At 48.8% G+C, this 16633-nt stretch overlaps 1 protein-coding gene across 1 annotated transcript; it reads left to right on the forward strand.

Annotated features, from left to right (window-relative positions):
• The first annotated feature begins 4980 nt into the window (after window positions 1-4980).
• Window positions 4981-16349, forward strand: LOC311160499 (refilin-A-like). The gene is made up of 3 exons (XM_084217332.1): window positions 4981-5205; window positions 13816-13925; window positions 15582-16349. The coding sequence occupies exons 1-3, from the start codon at window positions 4996-4998 to the stop codon at window positions 15913-15915; spliced, it is 654 nt and encodes a 217-aa protein (XP_084073458.1). The 5' UTR covers window positions 4981-4995; the 3' UTR covers window positions 15916-16349.
• Window positions 16350-16633: the final 284 nt, after the last annotated feature.

Raw genomic sequence — 16633 nt, forward strand, 5'->3', positions numbered from 1 at the left:
GAATACTCATCATGTGGCACCCTACTCAAAGGCAATCAGGGTCAGCAGAAGTCTTGATAATTTTTTTGTGCTCCAAAGCCTTTGCTCATTCTGTAATACAGTGTTCAGTTGGGGTTTTTTGTCTGGACTGTGGCACAAATCTACACACTGCAGTCAAATATGAAAAGGCAACATTCTCATACAACCCTGTGCATGTTCTTCAAAGATCATCCTTCTTTCCTGCAGTCACAAAGTCTACTGCCTTGTCTGGGAGATGGACCGTCTTTGTTCAAGTCCAGGCTATTCAAAGGAAATTTGCTTCCTTTGATTTATTGCCAAGAACAGGCACTCCTGACCCCAGAAAAGGAGATTCTTGTGCTTTTCATTCACATTTCCTGTCAGACAGTTTGTTCCAAGTCACTGCTAGGAGGGCTGTTTGTCTGGTGAGGGTAGCAAGGCTGGAGCAGGTGCAGCCATCACTTGAGGGGGCTGTGGCCTTCACTGGAGCAGACAGCCAAGACTCGGGAGTCAAGGTTGAAAAAATTTCTGATGTAGGGGCTGCCTAAAAATAAACGAGTAGACCTATCAGGAGGTGATTTTATCTCTTGATAAATAGCCTCTGCTTTTCAGGCAGAAAGGTTCCTTTGATTTGAACTCTACCATGCTGCAAAATTAATCATTATTGGCATGTGGTTTCCAGGTCCACTACTATGGATGTGCTTCCTGCTCTTTGTCTCACATCTGGACCTGTGCAGTGAGCAGCAGTTTGCCGCCCTCATGCTTGGAATCGTTTTGGGCTGAGGTGAACAACTTGCAGTGTGCCAGGCAGGGGTGGTCTGGGTCTGACAGACTTGGGCCCTGCTCTGTGGTCATATTCCCTTCAGTGACGCTGCTGCTTTGGTGCCTTTCAACACTATTGTCAGGAAGCCATGGCAGAGAGGGAAGGCTGCTGTTCTTTGGAGGGAACCAGTGAGCAGTTACATCCTACCATGGCCCGAGCCATTCTTACTGGGACTGGAGTTACACTGTGGGTGTTCTCAGGGATCGGGTTCGACAGTGAACCAGAATGGACATTCCTAGCATTCTTCCTGTTTTGCCACCCAGCCTGCTTCAGAAAAAGTCCTGATGTAGGTGTTTGTATCCTGTCTCTTTCTTCCCTCACTGTATTTGTCTTTCAAGCCTGGCAGCAGTGGAAGGAAACTTAGCACGTGATACTGACTCTCTGCCATGTCTGTGGGACGGCAGATTCCTAAAGTACTCAAATCTAGCTAAGAGAACAGCTAGGAAAACAGAAGGCAGAGGACTCATAAAAGCATGGAGAGGCTTGAATCCCAGTGGATTTGAGGAAGGATACCAGCTTTTACCCAGGAGCAGGGCTGCTCACATCAGGAGGGCTGTCTGGATTCCTGCCCCCCTGTTCACACAGTCCCTCTCTTATGACCTCCCACCTGTTTCAGGACTGGGCCTGGGATTTTGTGTTTTATAACAAATAGATCAATGAAAAAAAAAAGTTGGAGAAGCTCTGAGAAATGTGTGATTCAAAAAGCCCTCTAATTGTTGTTGTCAGGATTGCACCACTGCCTGAGAGTGAATCTTAACAGATACAGTCCTGCTGGAATATTCCCTAGTTTTCTGCTACTTGACTCCCTACTTCTTATTTGCAGTTGTTGTCAAATTCACAGCAAGGCAGGATTTTTCCTTTGGAAACAGTGCTGGTAGTGGAGGCCACTCTCCCCCAGGCTGCGCCTTCACACTGCTGTCCTTATACCACTGTGCTTGCACCTGTTTGTCTCTACTTAGCTGCTTCAGAAAACTCCCCTCCAGACTTTTCCTTCCTCCTCATCCCACCATGCACACAAGGGCCCAGTTTCCCTTTTCCCAGGCCAAGACACAGGAATGCACCAGTCCCTAGTGATTCCTTTCAGCAAATGAAGAAGTAGTGAACTAAGGAGGATTTCAGTAAAGCAACATGGCCTCAGCTGAAAAAATTTCTTGTTTTTTTCCTTTTCTCATTGGGCATTGTGCAATATTTTAATTCTGTTTTATCAGGCGTAATTCTACCACACCATATATGCACCCGTGTCTGCACGCTGAATCCTTCACCAAGTTTCCATTCAGGCTGATTTTCACTGGCCAAGAGCAAGATACTGTGACTCCAGGAGGACTCTGACCAAAGTCTGAGTCACTTCCATCACAACCATCAGGACAGGAGCATTTCTTACCACCTGCCTGCCCTGTGCTTTGCACAAGAGAGCTCCAACCTGGCTGAGCAACCCGCTACTAACCTGAAACAGATTACTAATCATTACCATTACAACAATAATACCACCACAGCTCACACATGTGCTGCAGAACAACAGCAACAATTACAATTACAATATCTACGTTAGGTGTGTGCACACATGTCTTGCAGAGCCAGCAGCAGTTTTGCCATTCATAAATGAAGCCAACATCCCTACCAGTGCTGGGAGATGCTCAGCAGTGCTTTTTGTCTTCTGCTGTTTGGAGCTCAGCGACTCCTAAACCATAACAACCACTTTTGAGCTGAACACGTGTTGTACTGAAATTTACCTTTAGAAACATACATTATTTAGGTCTGGGAAAGACTGGATTGTAGTTTTCTCAAAACAAAAAACAGAAAAACCAGCCTCCTCTCGATTGCTCCCCAGGTTAAAACAGGGCTTTCTAGGACAAAAGGACAGTGTACTCACCTCTTCCCAGTATCTCTTTGTCCTGCTCCTTTTCTCTCCGAGGAGGAGAGCAGCTCTGAAGACAGTCCTTCCCCTTGCACACATGGTCTTGAGCCAGTTCAGGAGAGGGGCAGGGGAACTGGGCTGCAGGGGAACTGCTGGGCTGAATGCCTGACTTCACAGTGTTAACTGGCCAGAGAATCCTATTACTTGATAGGTAGCAAGCCAGGGACTAATTTATGGAAATTTTGACCTTCAGTCCCCTTTGACATTTTCAGATCAGCCGTAGCCTGTGTGAGACATGAGAGCCCTTACAGTAAGGGGCTCTAAATCCGCCTGTGCAGCTGCTGGAGCCGACGAGCGGGTCAGAGGTAAGAATTCACTGAGGTTCGTGTGTGGGCTGCTCGGTGCCTGTTTGACATTTACAAATCAGTGACATTCCTCTGCACAGCTCAGTGCATACAAATCGCTTCAGTCACTCTGAGGAGGGCCCCTCATTTCAGTCAAAGGTGGATTTGGGCATCCTTAGCCTTCTCCTTCTACTTTAGTAGGAACACATAGTGGGATCTGCTCCCTCAGGATGATGCAGTGGGGGCACTTTTAGGTTCAACCCAACTTCCAAGGACTTTGCACCGTCTTTGTGGTTTAGGTGTGAAGCCTTTATCACTAGGTACAGTATCAGACCCCTCACATTTTCATTCACTGCCACGACAGGCATTGTGTTTGTCCATTTTGTAGCACAAACAGACACAGTCTCATTACACTCAGTGCTGGGCCAATAACTTGGACCAAGAGAAGGCCAGTTGGATTTCAACAGCTTTCCATGGAAACCTATCTGCCATGAATAAAGCTACACTGAGCTGAGCCATATGAGTGGGCCTGTCCCAGATTTCTCACAGTCTAGACTCTATGTAGAGAGGAAACATGATGAGAAAAACACAACCAGGCTGTGGACAACATTAGCCTCAACCGGTTATTGTGCAACAAATGACCATATTGGCTTCAGCCAGCCTGACCTGTTTAACCATTGCTGCTTCTCTGAACCCTGAGGGTTAAGGTGGACTCTTCATTCCCCTCTGTGCTGGCACATGCTGCTTCTCCTGGCAAGAGGCTGTGCTGGGATTTGTGATGCCCTTCCATGGTATTTATGTTGGCCTTGACCACACAATGGCTGGGATAAGGAGGCCGACTCTTTGGTAGTGGACCAGAAGCTGTGGAGCCAAAGAAAGAGGAGTGAGGGAGGCAGGAGGTGTGACGGCTGCCGTGAGGGGATATGGTGGGTTTGTGCACCTTGGTAGCCAAGACTGCCACGGTGACCTCCTAGTGAAGCTGCCTTTTGCCACCTCAAAGTGAAGAGGGATGATGGCTCTCGAGAGCAAAGTCTCTTCCCTCATGCCCACAAGCCACAACACTGAGGGGAAAGGCTACTTTGGGGGTGTGGGGGTGAAAAAAGGATGATGAAAATCAGAACTGAGAGGGAAATCAGCTTTGAGTGTGGGAAAACTTGAGGCAGCAGTGAGGGAATGAGTGGAGAGAAGCTGTGCCCCTGTGTTCGTGTGTTGCATGTGGCGAGGCCCCTTTCCCAGCCTTGGAGCGTGCAGAGATCGAAGAGGGATAAAACGAAGGGGAAAACAGAATATAACTGAGGGAAAACTCGGACAGCAGGGAGGGAATGAGCAGAGGGCAGGGACAGCCCACGGGGAGGCGTGTGGGGACACCCCTCTCCCGCCGGCCGTGCGCGGGGGCTGCCCCGTCCCCTCAGGAGGGAGAGGGCGGGCGGCGCCGAACGCTCTCCGCGCCTGGGAAGCGCCCGAGAACGCACGGCCGGGACAGAGCTAGGGGGCCGGGGGAAGGGGAGGGCGCTGCCCGGCTCCCTCCCACCCTCTCCGGATAAATGAGCCGCCGGGAGGCGGCGGGCGGCGCAGGCTGTGGACGAGCGCGGCGCATCCCTGTCCCGTCCCCATCCCGTCCCCCGCCGCGCCCAGCGCTCCCTGCCGGCGGGGCTGCCCCGGGCGCTGCCGTGCGTACTCGGCCGCGTCCCCGCGGGGCTGGGCGGGGGGATCGGGCTTCGCTTCCCTCCCCTGGGAACGCCTGAGGGCGGGGGCGGCCGGGCGGGCAGGGCCAGGGCCGGTGGAGGGGAGGCGGCCGGGACACCCCGGTCTGGCTGATGCTGGCGCTGCCCCGCGCAGCACCGGGCTCCGGCAGGCTGGTAGCGGCGGTCCGGACTCAGGAGGGGCCCCCCGGGCTCCCTTCCCCTTCCCTCCCTCCGCGGCGGGCGGCGCTGGAGGATTTTCTCCCGCCGCGGCCCCCTCGCTGTCCCCCAGACATGGTAGGTCACCTCCAGCTGCAAGGGATGGACGAGAGCCTGAAGGAGAAGAGCCGGGAAGGCTTGCTGGACAGTCCGGATTCGGGGCTGCCCCCCAGCCCCAGCCCCCCCTTCTACTCCCTGTCGCCCGGTGAGGGCCGAGCAGGGGGCAGCGGCGGTGCGGACCCCCCGGCCCCGGGCCACCGGCGGGAGGCCAAGGACGGCAAAGTGGTAAGAGCCAAACCCGGGCACCGGGCTCTGTCCCCTCCGGGTCCCGCGGGGAAAGGCAGGAGGGCGCCTGTGACCACTGCCCGGGCAACCCTGGGCTGAGTTCCCCCCGCAGTGCCCCTCGCCGGCCGAGGGCACTCCGGGCTGCCCGTGGCGGCTCCGGTCCGGTGTCGGCAGCGCCGCTGCTGTGCCAGGCAGGGCTTGGCCCGGTGCCGGGCAGGGGTTTTGGATACACTCACAGAGCGTTGGCAGTTTGGCTGGGTGAACTGTAATAACGGTGAAACCCCAAGTCTGAACCAAGCTCCCTTGCCCACCTTCGGAAGAGAAAAGTTTAGTTGTTTCTCAGTGACACTGCTCTGCCTGGTAGGTACAGGTTGGAGCTGCATCCATCCGGACCGAGGCAGGGGCGTCTGGCTCCCAGCCATCATTACGCCCTGGCATCCCGCATCTGGTTTGTGAGGAGCGTGGAGCCGCGTTTGCTGGAGCCCTGGCTGAAAGAAAGACAAAAGTGCCCTTTAGCTGGGGCAGGATAGGGATGTGTGCCCGGGGAGTTGCTGGGAACAGGGTCTGGGAAGGGCTGTGTGCCGCTGCCCTTTGCTGGAGCCGGGCTTTGTGGCGTGAGCCTGAGTGAAAGGTTTGTCCGCTGGCGGCTGAGCGGAGCCGGGGGTACTGGTTTGTAAGCTCAGACAGCTGGCACAGCACTGCAGCTCTCGGTCAGCCTGGTGCAGTGCCAGTGGAGCGCTTGAAAGTGGAGTAGGATCTGGGTAGATTTATTATCGCTATTATTTTGCTTGATTTGTTTATTTCTATCCCTGAGCTATAAAACCTGTTTTTAAAACACCGCGTTCAGAGCATCAGCAATGGTGGTGGAGGTTTTTAAAGGATGATGAAAGTTCTTCCCCAGGGCTCTTTAAAATTTTTTTAAAACATGTATAAAAGATGTTTGTAGGTGTGTATTCAATGTGGTTAATTGGCTTAAAACTGCAGCACAAATCTTTCCATGAGAAAAATTTATCTACCTCTGGTCTAGTGACAATTTAGACTTCTTTCCCATAGAGACATTTTGCAATGACTCCTCACACCCTCGTGCCCTTTCTCTAGTTCTAAGGCCTTTTGAGCATATTACTGAAAACTGCCTTTTTACTCCTGAACATGCCAAAACCTTCCCCATGAACAATGACTCCTCACAGTGGAGAGGGTGTGAGGGCTTATTATGAAAGTCAAATCTCAAACCTGCTAACGCTGCAGTTCCTAATATGGAGCCTTACCTGCAGATGCCTGGGCGTGTGTGCCATCTCGATGGGAGTGTTTATGTACAGAGTTACCCACACGCCTCTGATTTGGCAGCATCAGGCTGTTCCTCTGTGTCTGTAAAATAAAACTGGGGAGGAAGGTGAGTGAGGGCTGCTGGAGCAAAAAACAGCAGGGGTGGAGGTGTCTGCAAAACTCTGTAGTGGGGATATGACAGTCTCCATTCCATTCATATGACAGTTGGCCACCACACCATCCAAGAAAGTCCTTAGATATAGAAAAAGAAAGAACATGAGAAAATTTATTTCAGTTCATGGATTGTTAGGATTGAGAGTTTAAGTGCTCGACTCCTACAGGGAAAAAAGTTATTCCTATGATCTGTATAAGGTAAAGTTTTTCAATTGTTTTGATCATTAATGAACATTTTGGACACTTCAGAAAAGCTCACACTGTAGATGTTTCCAAATTCTGTATCCCATTGCAAGGGCTCCTGCTTAGCGTATGGGTTCTATACACTGAGAATGTATGGAATTCCATGCTCTTAGCAGGTACAGAAAGTTGCAGGGATCCAAATGCTGGAACCAGTTGGACTGTATTATTTGGAGTGGTGCTGGGCTCGCTTTTTAACTCTTTGGTTCACTGCAAAATAATGAAGTAAATAGGAATTTTCACTTTATTTGACTACAGAGAGTTTCACTTCCTCTCATTTCCACTGTGCAAATACTGTACTTGCAGCTGATATTAACATAGGAAAAATATGAAGAGTATTCCTTGCTTCATACTTCTAAATTGCAGCGTCTAATTAGCTTTAATTTTGCCATTTTACAAGGGCTTGCAGATCTGTGAGCAGTTATGCAACCCATGAATGTGCTTCTGTTTAAGTCTGCTCCTCTGCTGTTCATCAGAGCATGCAGAATTGGCAAATCGATAATTGCAGCTATTTGCACACCAAGAAATGCTGGTTTTAATCGCCTGTTATATTAGTGTTTGTTTTGCTTATAAACGTGACAGAGCCAGGAACACAACCTGCACTCTTTGTGTTGGAACACTATAAAACCCTACATAACTCAGTCACCAACAGCCAAGGTTCTACTATGTACAGTTACAATAAATTGCTGTCAGGTGAAGGAAACAACATTCCAGATCTGAGTGAAGTATTTCATACTATTCTTTGCTGCAGAACTATCAAACCACCAGTCTGAACCCAGTTGCATTCTTCTTCAGTCAGCTATTTTGCTCCAACCTCACAAATATGTTACAAAATTTTTCTGCTTTAGGACAGCCCTTCTCATGCAGACTAAAAGGAGATTGCATGCCCTTATCGAAGACTTTCTTGTGCGTAAAATCCGTGCTCTCTCTGCTCTGTGTTAACTGTGACTCTGAAAAAGTAAACTCTCTGCTCTTTAATAAGCACAACTTTGTTTCAAAGACAATGCACCATTTATTCACATTTAACCAGCCAATTTGGGAACAGCTTTGGGATCCAAGAAAATATGAAAGGCAATTTAGGGCCAGAGTCATAAATACCACAAGTTCAACACCATTTAGGGACTTTTTTTTTTTTCATTTTACTTGTAGTAGCAGGATAAATTGGCTTTTATTTCTTCAAATAAAGTCCATGTAGGGAATTTGTCAAGTGTTTTGTGCTTAAGTGCAAATATCCTAAGGAAAATAGAAGGTGACTTTTACCTAGTTCTGCCTTTTAAATCTGAAACATTATTAAATTGATTCTTATGACTTGGGTTACTGAATTCTCTAGACTATGTCTGTAAAGCTGGGTCAAAAGGAACAGAAATACAACAAAATAAATCTTAATAATATGCACAAAGAAGCAGTTCCTGAAAGCGTGGGGAATGAAATGACATCAAAGTACCCATATCTGCTTAGAGGTTTCCATGTTGTTCTTGCCCTGGGTTACTGACTGAGGCTAGAAGAACTGTGCTGAAACAAGTGCTTTGCATCCATCACACAACTCCTAATGGATATCGGGGGACATCAAGCTCACATTCATCTGCAGAACTATCCATTGTGTGTTCTTGAAGCAGCAGATTTTATGTTCCTTCCCAACAGTGAAAGGAGCTTTTGCCACTGCAGTGAGTTCCTTTTACTTTGTAAGACTGAAGAATTTGTGCACTCAACCTGCCTCACTTGAGCACTGACTTCTGTGGGACTGTATTCTATTGAATCAGCTGTGGGAATGTAGGGATTTTCTACTTACATTCAGCAGCAAGAATGATTCAGAATCACTCCTGGGTGGTGGGAGGAGATTCCAGCTGCATCTCAAGTAGGGAGAAGGAGACCTTGCCCCTTGGCACATTCTTCACAGACAACAGCAGGGTCCCAACAACGTGGTCTAAGTCAGCATTTGTGCCAACCCTGTTGGATTAATGGCTCATATTAAAAAAACCTAAAAGAACATCTCTTCATGACATGCAGCCTTTTGAAGACCCCTTGGGTCACAGAGCCAGCATCTCATCCTGCTCAGAAAGTGCTTCAGGAATGGGGCAGTATCTGTAGGGACTGGGTGGGGAACTTGGCCATCAAAGGCTTTTCGTATGTAACTTCCATACCTGTCAGCACCTCCGCTGAAAGCACACGTGAGAGGGAGGCCCAGCGCCCCGAGCTGAGCCAGCTTGCAGCCCGCACACGAGGCAGGGGACGTGACTCCCAAGGCCCTGTGGGTCCCAGCAGCTCTGGGGAAGCCCCAGGCTGGTGCAGGGAGCAAGGCACCCATCTGGCACCACAGCAGGGTTTGCCTCAGGGCTTGTTGGCAGCCTGGCATCCTGACCCACTTCTGAGCCACTCCCACGGGACTGGATCCTGCAGGAATTCCCCCAGTTTCAGCTGCACGCCTGTGTCCTCTCCTGGCAAAGGCCAATCCCACCTGGCTGTTCCCTGTCCCTCAGCTCCACCCAGTTCTGGATATGCACTCGCTCCTCTTCCTCCTTGGTGAAACTGGGCATGGCTCTGGGCCTCACTTGATTGGCCTCACCTGATCTGACAGATGTCCCTTCTGGGCAGATCAGGGAAACAAGCATGAGGATCTCATCATCTGCTCTGAAAAGTGTGGCTCCGATGAAAGACACTCAGGGTGATGTCTTCTAGCTGCTGAATTTCCATTGTGTCCCTACATAACCCTGTGGACAATAAGCAAAGTAGCACACATTTCCCACTTGAAATAAAAGAGGGAGATAAGCAGGAAGGATGTAATTCTTTGAAATAATAAACCCCTGCTTTCTACCTGAGCTTTGCATTTTCTGTTATCACCTCCCAATATAATCTCATCCGGCTCTGGTATAAATTACTCGTAATGTGCAATATGTGCAGATATTGGGAAAATAAATGGTCTGTTAAACAAATATTGCTTATCTTCTAGAGCAGAGAATGTAGATGTGTGTCAAATAACTCAGCCAGATCTTTCATTATAGCTGTAAATAACAGCTGAGTAAAGTGACATTTTCATGGACCTGACATGTTACCATAGTGGGAAAATGTGGTGAGAGATTTGCTTATGCCCTAGCTAAGTTAGGAGCTGGGAATTTGGGAAGCTGTATCCTGTTTGTAGCCCTGACACTTGGAAAGCTGTTTCCCCTTATGGTCCCTAGAGATCTAATGCCACATCTTAGTGCCTTCCATGTAATGACCATAGCAAAAGGAGTCAGTCAGTTCTGGTTCTTTGTGCTCCCTAGGGAAAGGTTTTGGGGGTTTATTTATTTCAAGTCACGTTAATTTCCTTTCCTTTTTCTTGCTTTGCTGCCTGGAATTTGGCAGCTAAAGAACAGTCAATGCTGTCAATGAGCTGTAGATTGAATTCCATTCAGCAACCAATTTTATCTGTGTTTATCTATCTGCTACTTGCAAAAAGCAGAGTTTAGCTGCCCAGGCCGTTACATGCCTGAAAGGCATCAGAGTTAAGGCAGAGGGAAAAATGCAGCCAAACAAGAAAGCTCTTCAACTTTTTAATACTACTGTAACTCTTTGCTGGTTGACACAAATTATGTACTAGAGGAGAAATAAAAATAAAAGCTCATTTACTGCCTAATAGTCACCTTGGATCAAGTTGTAAACATGGGAGTCACTTTTTTGATATCTCCAGTATCTTTCATTTTGTCTTCTCAACCTTCCTTGCCAGACTCCTTCTGTCCTCAATGATACCAGGGTTGCGGTGTCTTTTGTGAAGCTGCATCTGGTAAGTGCCAGCACAGCTCCAGTTAGTGGGGACAGATGGATCAGGTCCCCACTGCAGCATTCCAGCACAGCAACCCTTGGATAGACAGACCTTGACTACGGATCACTTGTGGACAGCCTGGTCTGAAGTGATGTGGGCTTCTCCTCTTCACCATCAGTGACCCCCAGGAGTGTGCTGCAAGCTCTGCTCCCTGCCAGTCTATCCATAGTGCAGGTTAATACAGAAACCTACCTTATTTGTGGAGTGTCTGGAGATCACCCAGTGATTCCTAGAAATGAGCCAGGGATCCTGATTTTCTCAAGGGAGCGCAGCAGTCCAGTGCTCCTCCTCTTTCAGCCATTCCTGTGCAGAAGGAAAAAGAATTGAGTCGGTATTTTTTTGACAGGCAGAACATTTTTGGTTTTTTTCCTTAAAGCAGATTGGAAGGAGTTGGTGTCAAACTCTTGCCAAAAAGCCAGCTTTTGACATGTGCCAAGCATATAACATTTCATCCCCAAAGACAAATCTTTTGGAAAGCTCATATCCCCATATTCCCTGTTCCTTGCTTCCCAGCTCTAGGTGACTTGCAGGAGCCGACATTTCGGAACATCACTGGAGGGAAAACAAAATGTCACCTGAGGTGCCTTTCAGTGGCTGCTGTGTGAAACCTGTGGTTGCTGTTTAGTGACCCCTTCATGCTGTGCAAGCAAATCAGTTGCTGTTTGGTGAGCAGCCTGCAGGATCTTAGAGATCTCTATTTTTAGGCCATGATTTGTAAGTTATTTACATCTTCCCTCTGCAGACTTCCAGGTTACTTCAAAGTTTCTGACCTGCAGCAGCTCACAGAAGAGAGGTCTGAGTCTGTAATGTTCTCGACAGGCAGCAGAAATCCTGGCTTTGGCCTGCCAATGTTCTCAGTTGTTCCAGCTTTCTAAACTAAGCCAAGCCTGCAGGTCTGAAGTTGGTGCTCATCCACAGCATATGAAATGCCTTTTGCCACCCTTCCCTACCCAGAGCAAGGTTAACTGTAACCCCCAATGGAAACAGTCTCATCATACCCCATCCAGCACTAACCTGGAGAACGCTTAATCCTGCTCTCACCAAGTTCAGCAGCAAATTTTTGTCTCTGATTGATGTCAGTTGTGCATGCCAGCACCTCCGTTTCTCCGTGCACACTGGTGTTGTTTCTTCAGCGTGTTCTTGTTTCCTGTTCCCTGCTGTGGGACTTGTGCTCTCCACAGACTGCGACTGCTGCCGTGCCCACGCTCTGACCGAGCAGCACCCCCGGTGCTCAGTAGGCTGGGAAGGCTTTTCCCATGCACACACTGGGGGACAGATGCCCCAGCAGTGTTCCTGCTAAGACACAGGAAAGACTTCATAACATCTCCCGCATCCTGGGGATGTTTGGAGCACACTTAGTGTCAGCATTTGTTAGCAAGAAGTGTGAAGCCGTGTTTGCCTGGAAGCACTTCTTTGAAACTGCTTCTTTAAAGGAGGGACACATATCCCCAGCCTTGTTTCCTTCACCAGTTCAAGCAATCTGCATCCCTCTGCAGGTGAACCCCCAAAGGGCAGCCTGCCTGCTGTTCACAAAGATCATGAGCATGTGCAAATGGTGTTTGACTCCTGCACCCAAAGGAACCTCTTCTTATGTACAGACTGTCTTTAGAAAGAGCTCTGGCCTTGTGCAGACTTATAAGCTGGACATCTGCACCCTAATGAACTGAGGCTTGTCTGATGTAAACAATTCACATTTCAGAAGCAAAGAACTTTATTTATGACCAGAAAGACTGCCCTTGCCCTCCCCTGTCAAGAGTGTTGAAAGCAGTTCAGGAATGAACTTTGCCTTTTGGCCAGTGTTTGCTAGGGAGGGTGAACATATATTTTTTTTTTCTTTTTTCCCCCTGTAACTATGCAGATACTGTTCTGTTTTGACAATGGAACAGTATTCAATCAAAAAGAGGGGCTGGCCATTTTACTTAATAGTACAACTTTACACAGTTGTAAAGTGCAGGGAAATTTCAGTATGAAAAGAAGAAACAGCTTTGTGGCTTTGGGACACAGAATTAAATGGCTTGGCAAATTCAGATGGATCAGTGACATTTTTTGCCTTTGCCTGAGGCAGAAGGCCCAAACCAGTAGAGGAAAGCAGACCTCAGCTAGCCATCTACAGACAGCACAGAGGCTGCCAGCCATCTCCTTTAAAGAGATCCTGTGTCCCTGTGCGTCATAAATATCTGCTGACAGAAAAGTTGTGGCAGAGACTGGAACCTGCAGTGACATTTTTCCAGGAGGGCAGGATTAGGCTGAATTAGCTGCTGGGTTTGGTCCAGGCACCAGACACAGGATCCCCATATGTGGGAACTGGTGTTTAAGAGCACTCCAGTATAGAGAAGTGGGATTAGTCATTTCTGTGGTGGGCAGAGGAGCCTAGGCTGGTCTGTGACAATTTGTCAGAGTAAGTAAGTTCACAGTGCAGTTAGTCTTAAAAATCCAGTTTTTGGTGTCATGAATTGGAGCTGCTCCATTTGTTATAAAGTCCTGGCTTGCAGCTGGCTTCCTGCATTGCAGAGGCCACAAGGTGCCCCAGTGTCTCACCCCACCCTCAGTTTTATGGTTAACAAGAATGTCCTTTGGAGCACAAGAGCCATTTTTGGCACGGAGACTTTGGGAACAGCAAGTCTATCACTTCCTCTGCTGGATTGTTGCAAGGGATACATGATTTTATGTACATATCTGTATGTATGTCTATAAAAATACATATGCATGTTTCACTTCAGTAAACCTACCTCCTTCAAGTCAGCAGCCTTAGGCCTTAATGCTTGTTAGGTCAGACATGGAGCACTTCTCCATGCTGACACATTTTGAGTGTTTCTCAAACTTGTTAATTCCTATCAGTAAAGGCAATATCAGGGCTAAAGAAAACTCAAAACCAATTGCAATTCCTATGAGAAACAAGAAAGGAAGACGGAAAGGCAAGGTTAAATTTCAACAAACACACTGCAGCAAGAAGTGACGGAGATGTGGGCACAGTCACGTACCTGGGAGGTGTGCTGGGGCAGAGGGAGGTGTTGGTAGGTGAGGACAGTCCAGGTGTTGTGTTAGGCTGCTCAGCTGCCAGCTACAGCATGTTATGAACTGTGCCAGCCCCATCTGTTGTGTTCCAACACTTGCTGTGCTCTCCTTCCCTGCAGATGCCTTATCTGCTCCTGAACCCATCCATGCCAGAGATAAGGCCTCGAATGTACCCGGTGTTTTTTGGAGAAAGCATTGAGGTCAACCCTGAGCCCGTGCAGGAAATCAGGTACAGATGGGATTGGGTGGGTAGATGGGGATTTCTATCTTTTTGCTGGTGCTTCTGCCAAAAATGAAAATGTGTTTACAAATGAGAGTCGTGGTTATTTTGATGGAAAGGAAAGGACAGGTGGGAGGGTAATTCCGCAATTAAAGCCACTGACAGCAGCACAGGCAGAGGGGAGGAGGCAAGAACTGGAGGAAAGTTTTAACAGAAGGCAGCTTTCCTTCCAAGGCCAGCTAAAATCCAAGGCTATGAGAGGAAACCATTACCATCTGTGGGCTTGATGACCTCCACTCAGTAATCTGATGGTCTTCATTCTGTTCCCCAATGACTTGTGTCTTCAGAAGAAGCAACACCCTCCGAATTGGCACCTGTTTTTGTTCGTTCTTGCCACAGAGGAACCAGCATTAGACAGCCCACAGAGACTGAATGAGCTCCTCTGTGTGAGGAGATGGTCCCTCAAGCCAGTGATGGAGATGTTCTGCCCTCCTGTGGGGCTGGTGCTGTGGCCAGTGGATAAATGTTGGTCTTTGCTCTTCGTTTGCTCTTTTGCTGATGTGGAATGTATCCTGCAAACAGCATGGAGCACTTACACACAGCTTGAGGCAGGGACAGTGAGAGGACTGTAAACCCCCTCAACCTATGCAAAAGTCTCTCTGGAAATGTACCCCAGTAAATCTCTGCTGGCTGAGGAACTGCCAGCGGGCATGTTTTTATGGTAATTACATCGGAGTCTTGTTTTATGTGTGCTGAATGACTTGCTTACACCCTAGCTGTGCAAAATACATTACAGCAGCTCAGATTACACGCGGTGCACAATCAGTCAGCCCCCCTCTGGGTGGAGGTAATGACAAGCACACACCCAGCTTTTAATCTTTTTTACGTGGAACTGCACATTCCTTGGCTGCTGATTGCTGGAGGAGCATTTGGGGAGCGGGGAAAATCAGTGGAAGTCCTGTTCCCCATGGCTAGGGATTCCAGAAAAAGCCCTTTTTCTGGCCTGGTGTCTGCACATCCTTTCTGGATGGCTGCAGAAAAAAGGCAGGGCCGTGGCATCCTACCTTTTGTGGTTCTTCATCTGTTGGCATTTCAGGTGGCCAATTCCTTTGAGACCAGTGGCATGGGTGTTGGGCAGCCGTAGCCCACAATATCCCTTTGCTTTGCCTGCTCTTTCAGCATTGTTTGGATTTTTTGTAGGGTCCAACAAGCAACCTCGTCCCTCATCTCCCAGCACCCAGATTTTAGCTGGTTTGGGCATTTTTGTGCAATGATAAAAGAAAAGACAAACAGCCTTGAAAGTTCAACAGGTCCATGACAGGGTGTTTGTCTGCCTCCAGTGTAGCTCTCAGAGCTGAGCTGAGGTCCCAGTGGGACCCATGAAGAAAACCAGAGGAAGAAGAGCGTTGCTTGCAAGGTGTTTTCTGCCCTGGTTCTGCTACATTGCAGAAATGCTGAGATTCACAGAAAGGTGGGGTTCCAACAAGATTCCCCAGCAGGACAGAGTCCTCTTGGCTTTGAGTTGTAGAGTTGGCATCTGCCCCGGTGTCTGTGCAGTAAGAGGTGGTAAATGCTGCCAGCTTCAAAGGGTTAGAGAAGAGTCCTGCCTGTCTTGCCTCCTTTGCTGCCAGGGCTGCGCTCCTGATCCCTTGCTGTCCTCTGTAGGTGCAATTCCGAGGTGAAGTACGATTCGGAGAAGCACTATCGGGATGACATCTTCTACGGCCCCATCCCCACGGTCACCACCTACAGCGAGACCATCATCGCCGCTCCCAACTGCACCTGGCGGAACTACAAGTCCCAGCTGATCTTCGAGCCCCGCCAGAAGCCGGTGAGGTTTCAGAGCACGACCATCATTTTCCCGAAGCGTGCCAAGAACATTTACCGGACCACCCTCAACTACAGCTTGGGCTGTGCCAAGCGCTGGTTTGCTTCCAGCGTGCAGCTGGAACTCTGTGAGGAAACCAACGCGTGCGTCATGTACAGCGAGACCCTCTGATCCACCCCGCCGCTGGCAACCGCGCAACCCCCGCCAGGCCGCGGCCTTCGCGGGGCTCTGGCTGGGCCTTGCTTGGTGGCAACTGAATATTCATGGCTGCAGAACAGCTCTAGATCGAGGCTGAACTGGCTGGGAGGAGGCTTGCAGGGCACAGGATGGTTTTGATCAGTGAGAGGCTGGCTTGTATTTTGTGACGTTCCTGACATTCATGATCTGGATTTTATTTTTGGTTTTTTTTTTTTTTTCTGTGAGTGTATCTATTTTTGGCTTGTGTTTAGATGAAATCAAGATGACAAAGGACCCTGTTACCCATTGCAGAATGATGCCTTATGAGCTCTGTAGGTCTTGTCTAGCACATAGGTGAGAGTCATTGTAAGCTTCAGAGCTATTTTGGTCTTTGCAAAGGGAAGACCAACTGCAGAGTCAGCGTCTGTTCGGCCCAGCACACACCAGGCCAGATCTCTTTGAGAGCTGAAATGCAGAGGAGGTGGTTATTTGTACCAGTACATCACAGCTTGTTCCAACAGCTCATATGAGTGAGAGCTGCCCTATTACAGCACCACAGTCACTCCCCTTCCTGAGAGGAACGTAGACTGTCACCCCAGGAAAAAAAGGATTTAAACAGGTCCCCCAGCTCTTGCTGGCAGCTGGATGTTCGAACACCATAGCAAAGCACAGCACAACCAGAGATGGGAGAAAGGCCTGCTGTGATGCACAG

This window comes from Fringilla coelebs (assembly GCF_963513975.1).
Source record: "Fringilla coelebs genome assembly, chromosome: 17".
Taxonomy (NCBI): domain Eukaryota; kingdom Metazoa; phylum Chordata; class Aves; order Passeriformes; family Fringillidae; genus Fringilla; species Fringilla coelebs.

Coding starts and splice junctions, on each gene's coding strand:
- LOC311160499 (XM_084217332.1), top strand. CDS start 4,996: ATGGTAGGTCACCTCCAGCTGCAAGGGATGGACGAGAGCCTGAAGGAG. Junction 5,206..13,815: donor AGGCCAAGGACGGCAAAGTG/GTAAGAGCCAAA, acceptor CCTTCCCTGCAG/ATGCCTTATCTGCTCCTGAA. Junction 13,926..15,581: donor GAGCCCGTGCAGGAAATCAG/GTACAGATGGGA, acceptor TGTCCTCTGTAG/GTGCAATTCCGAGGTGAAGT.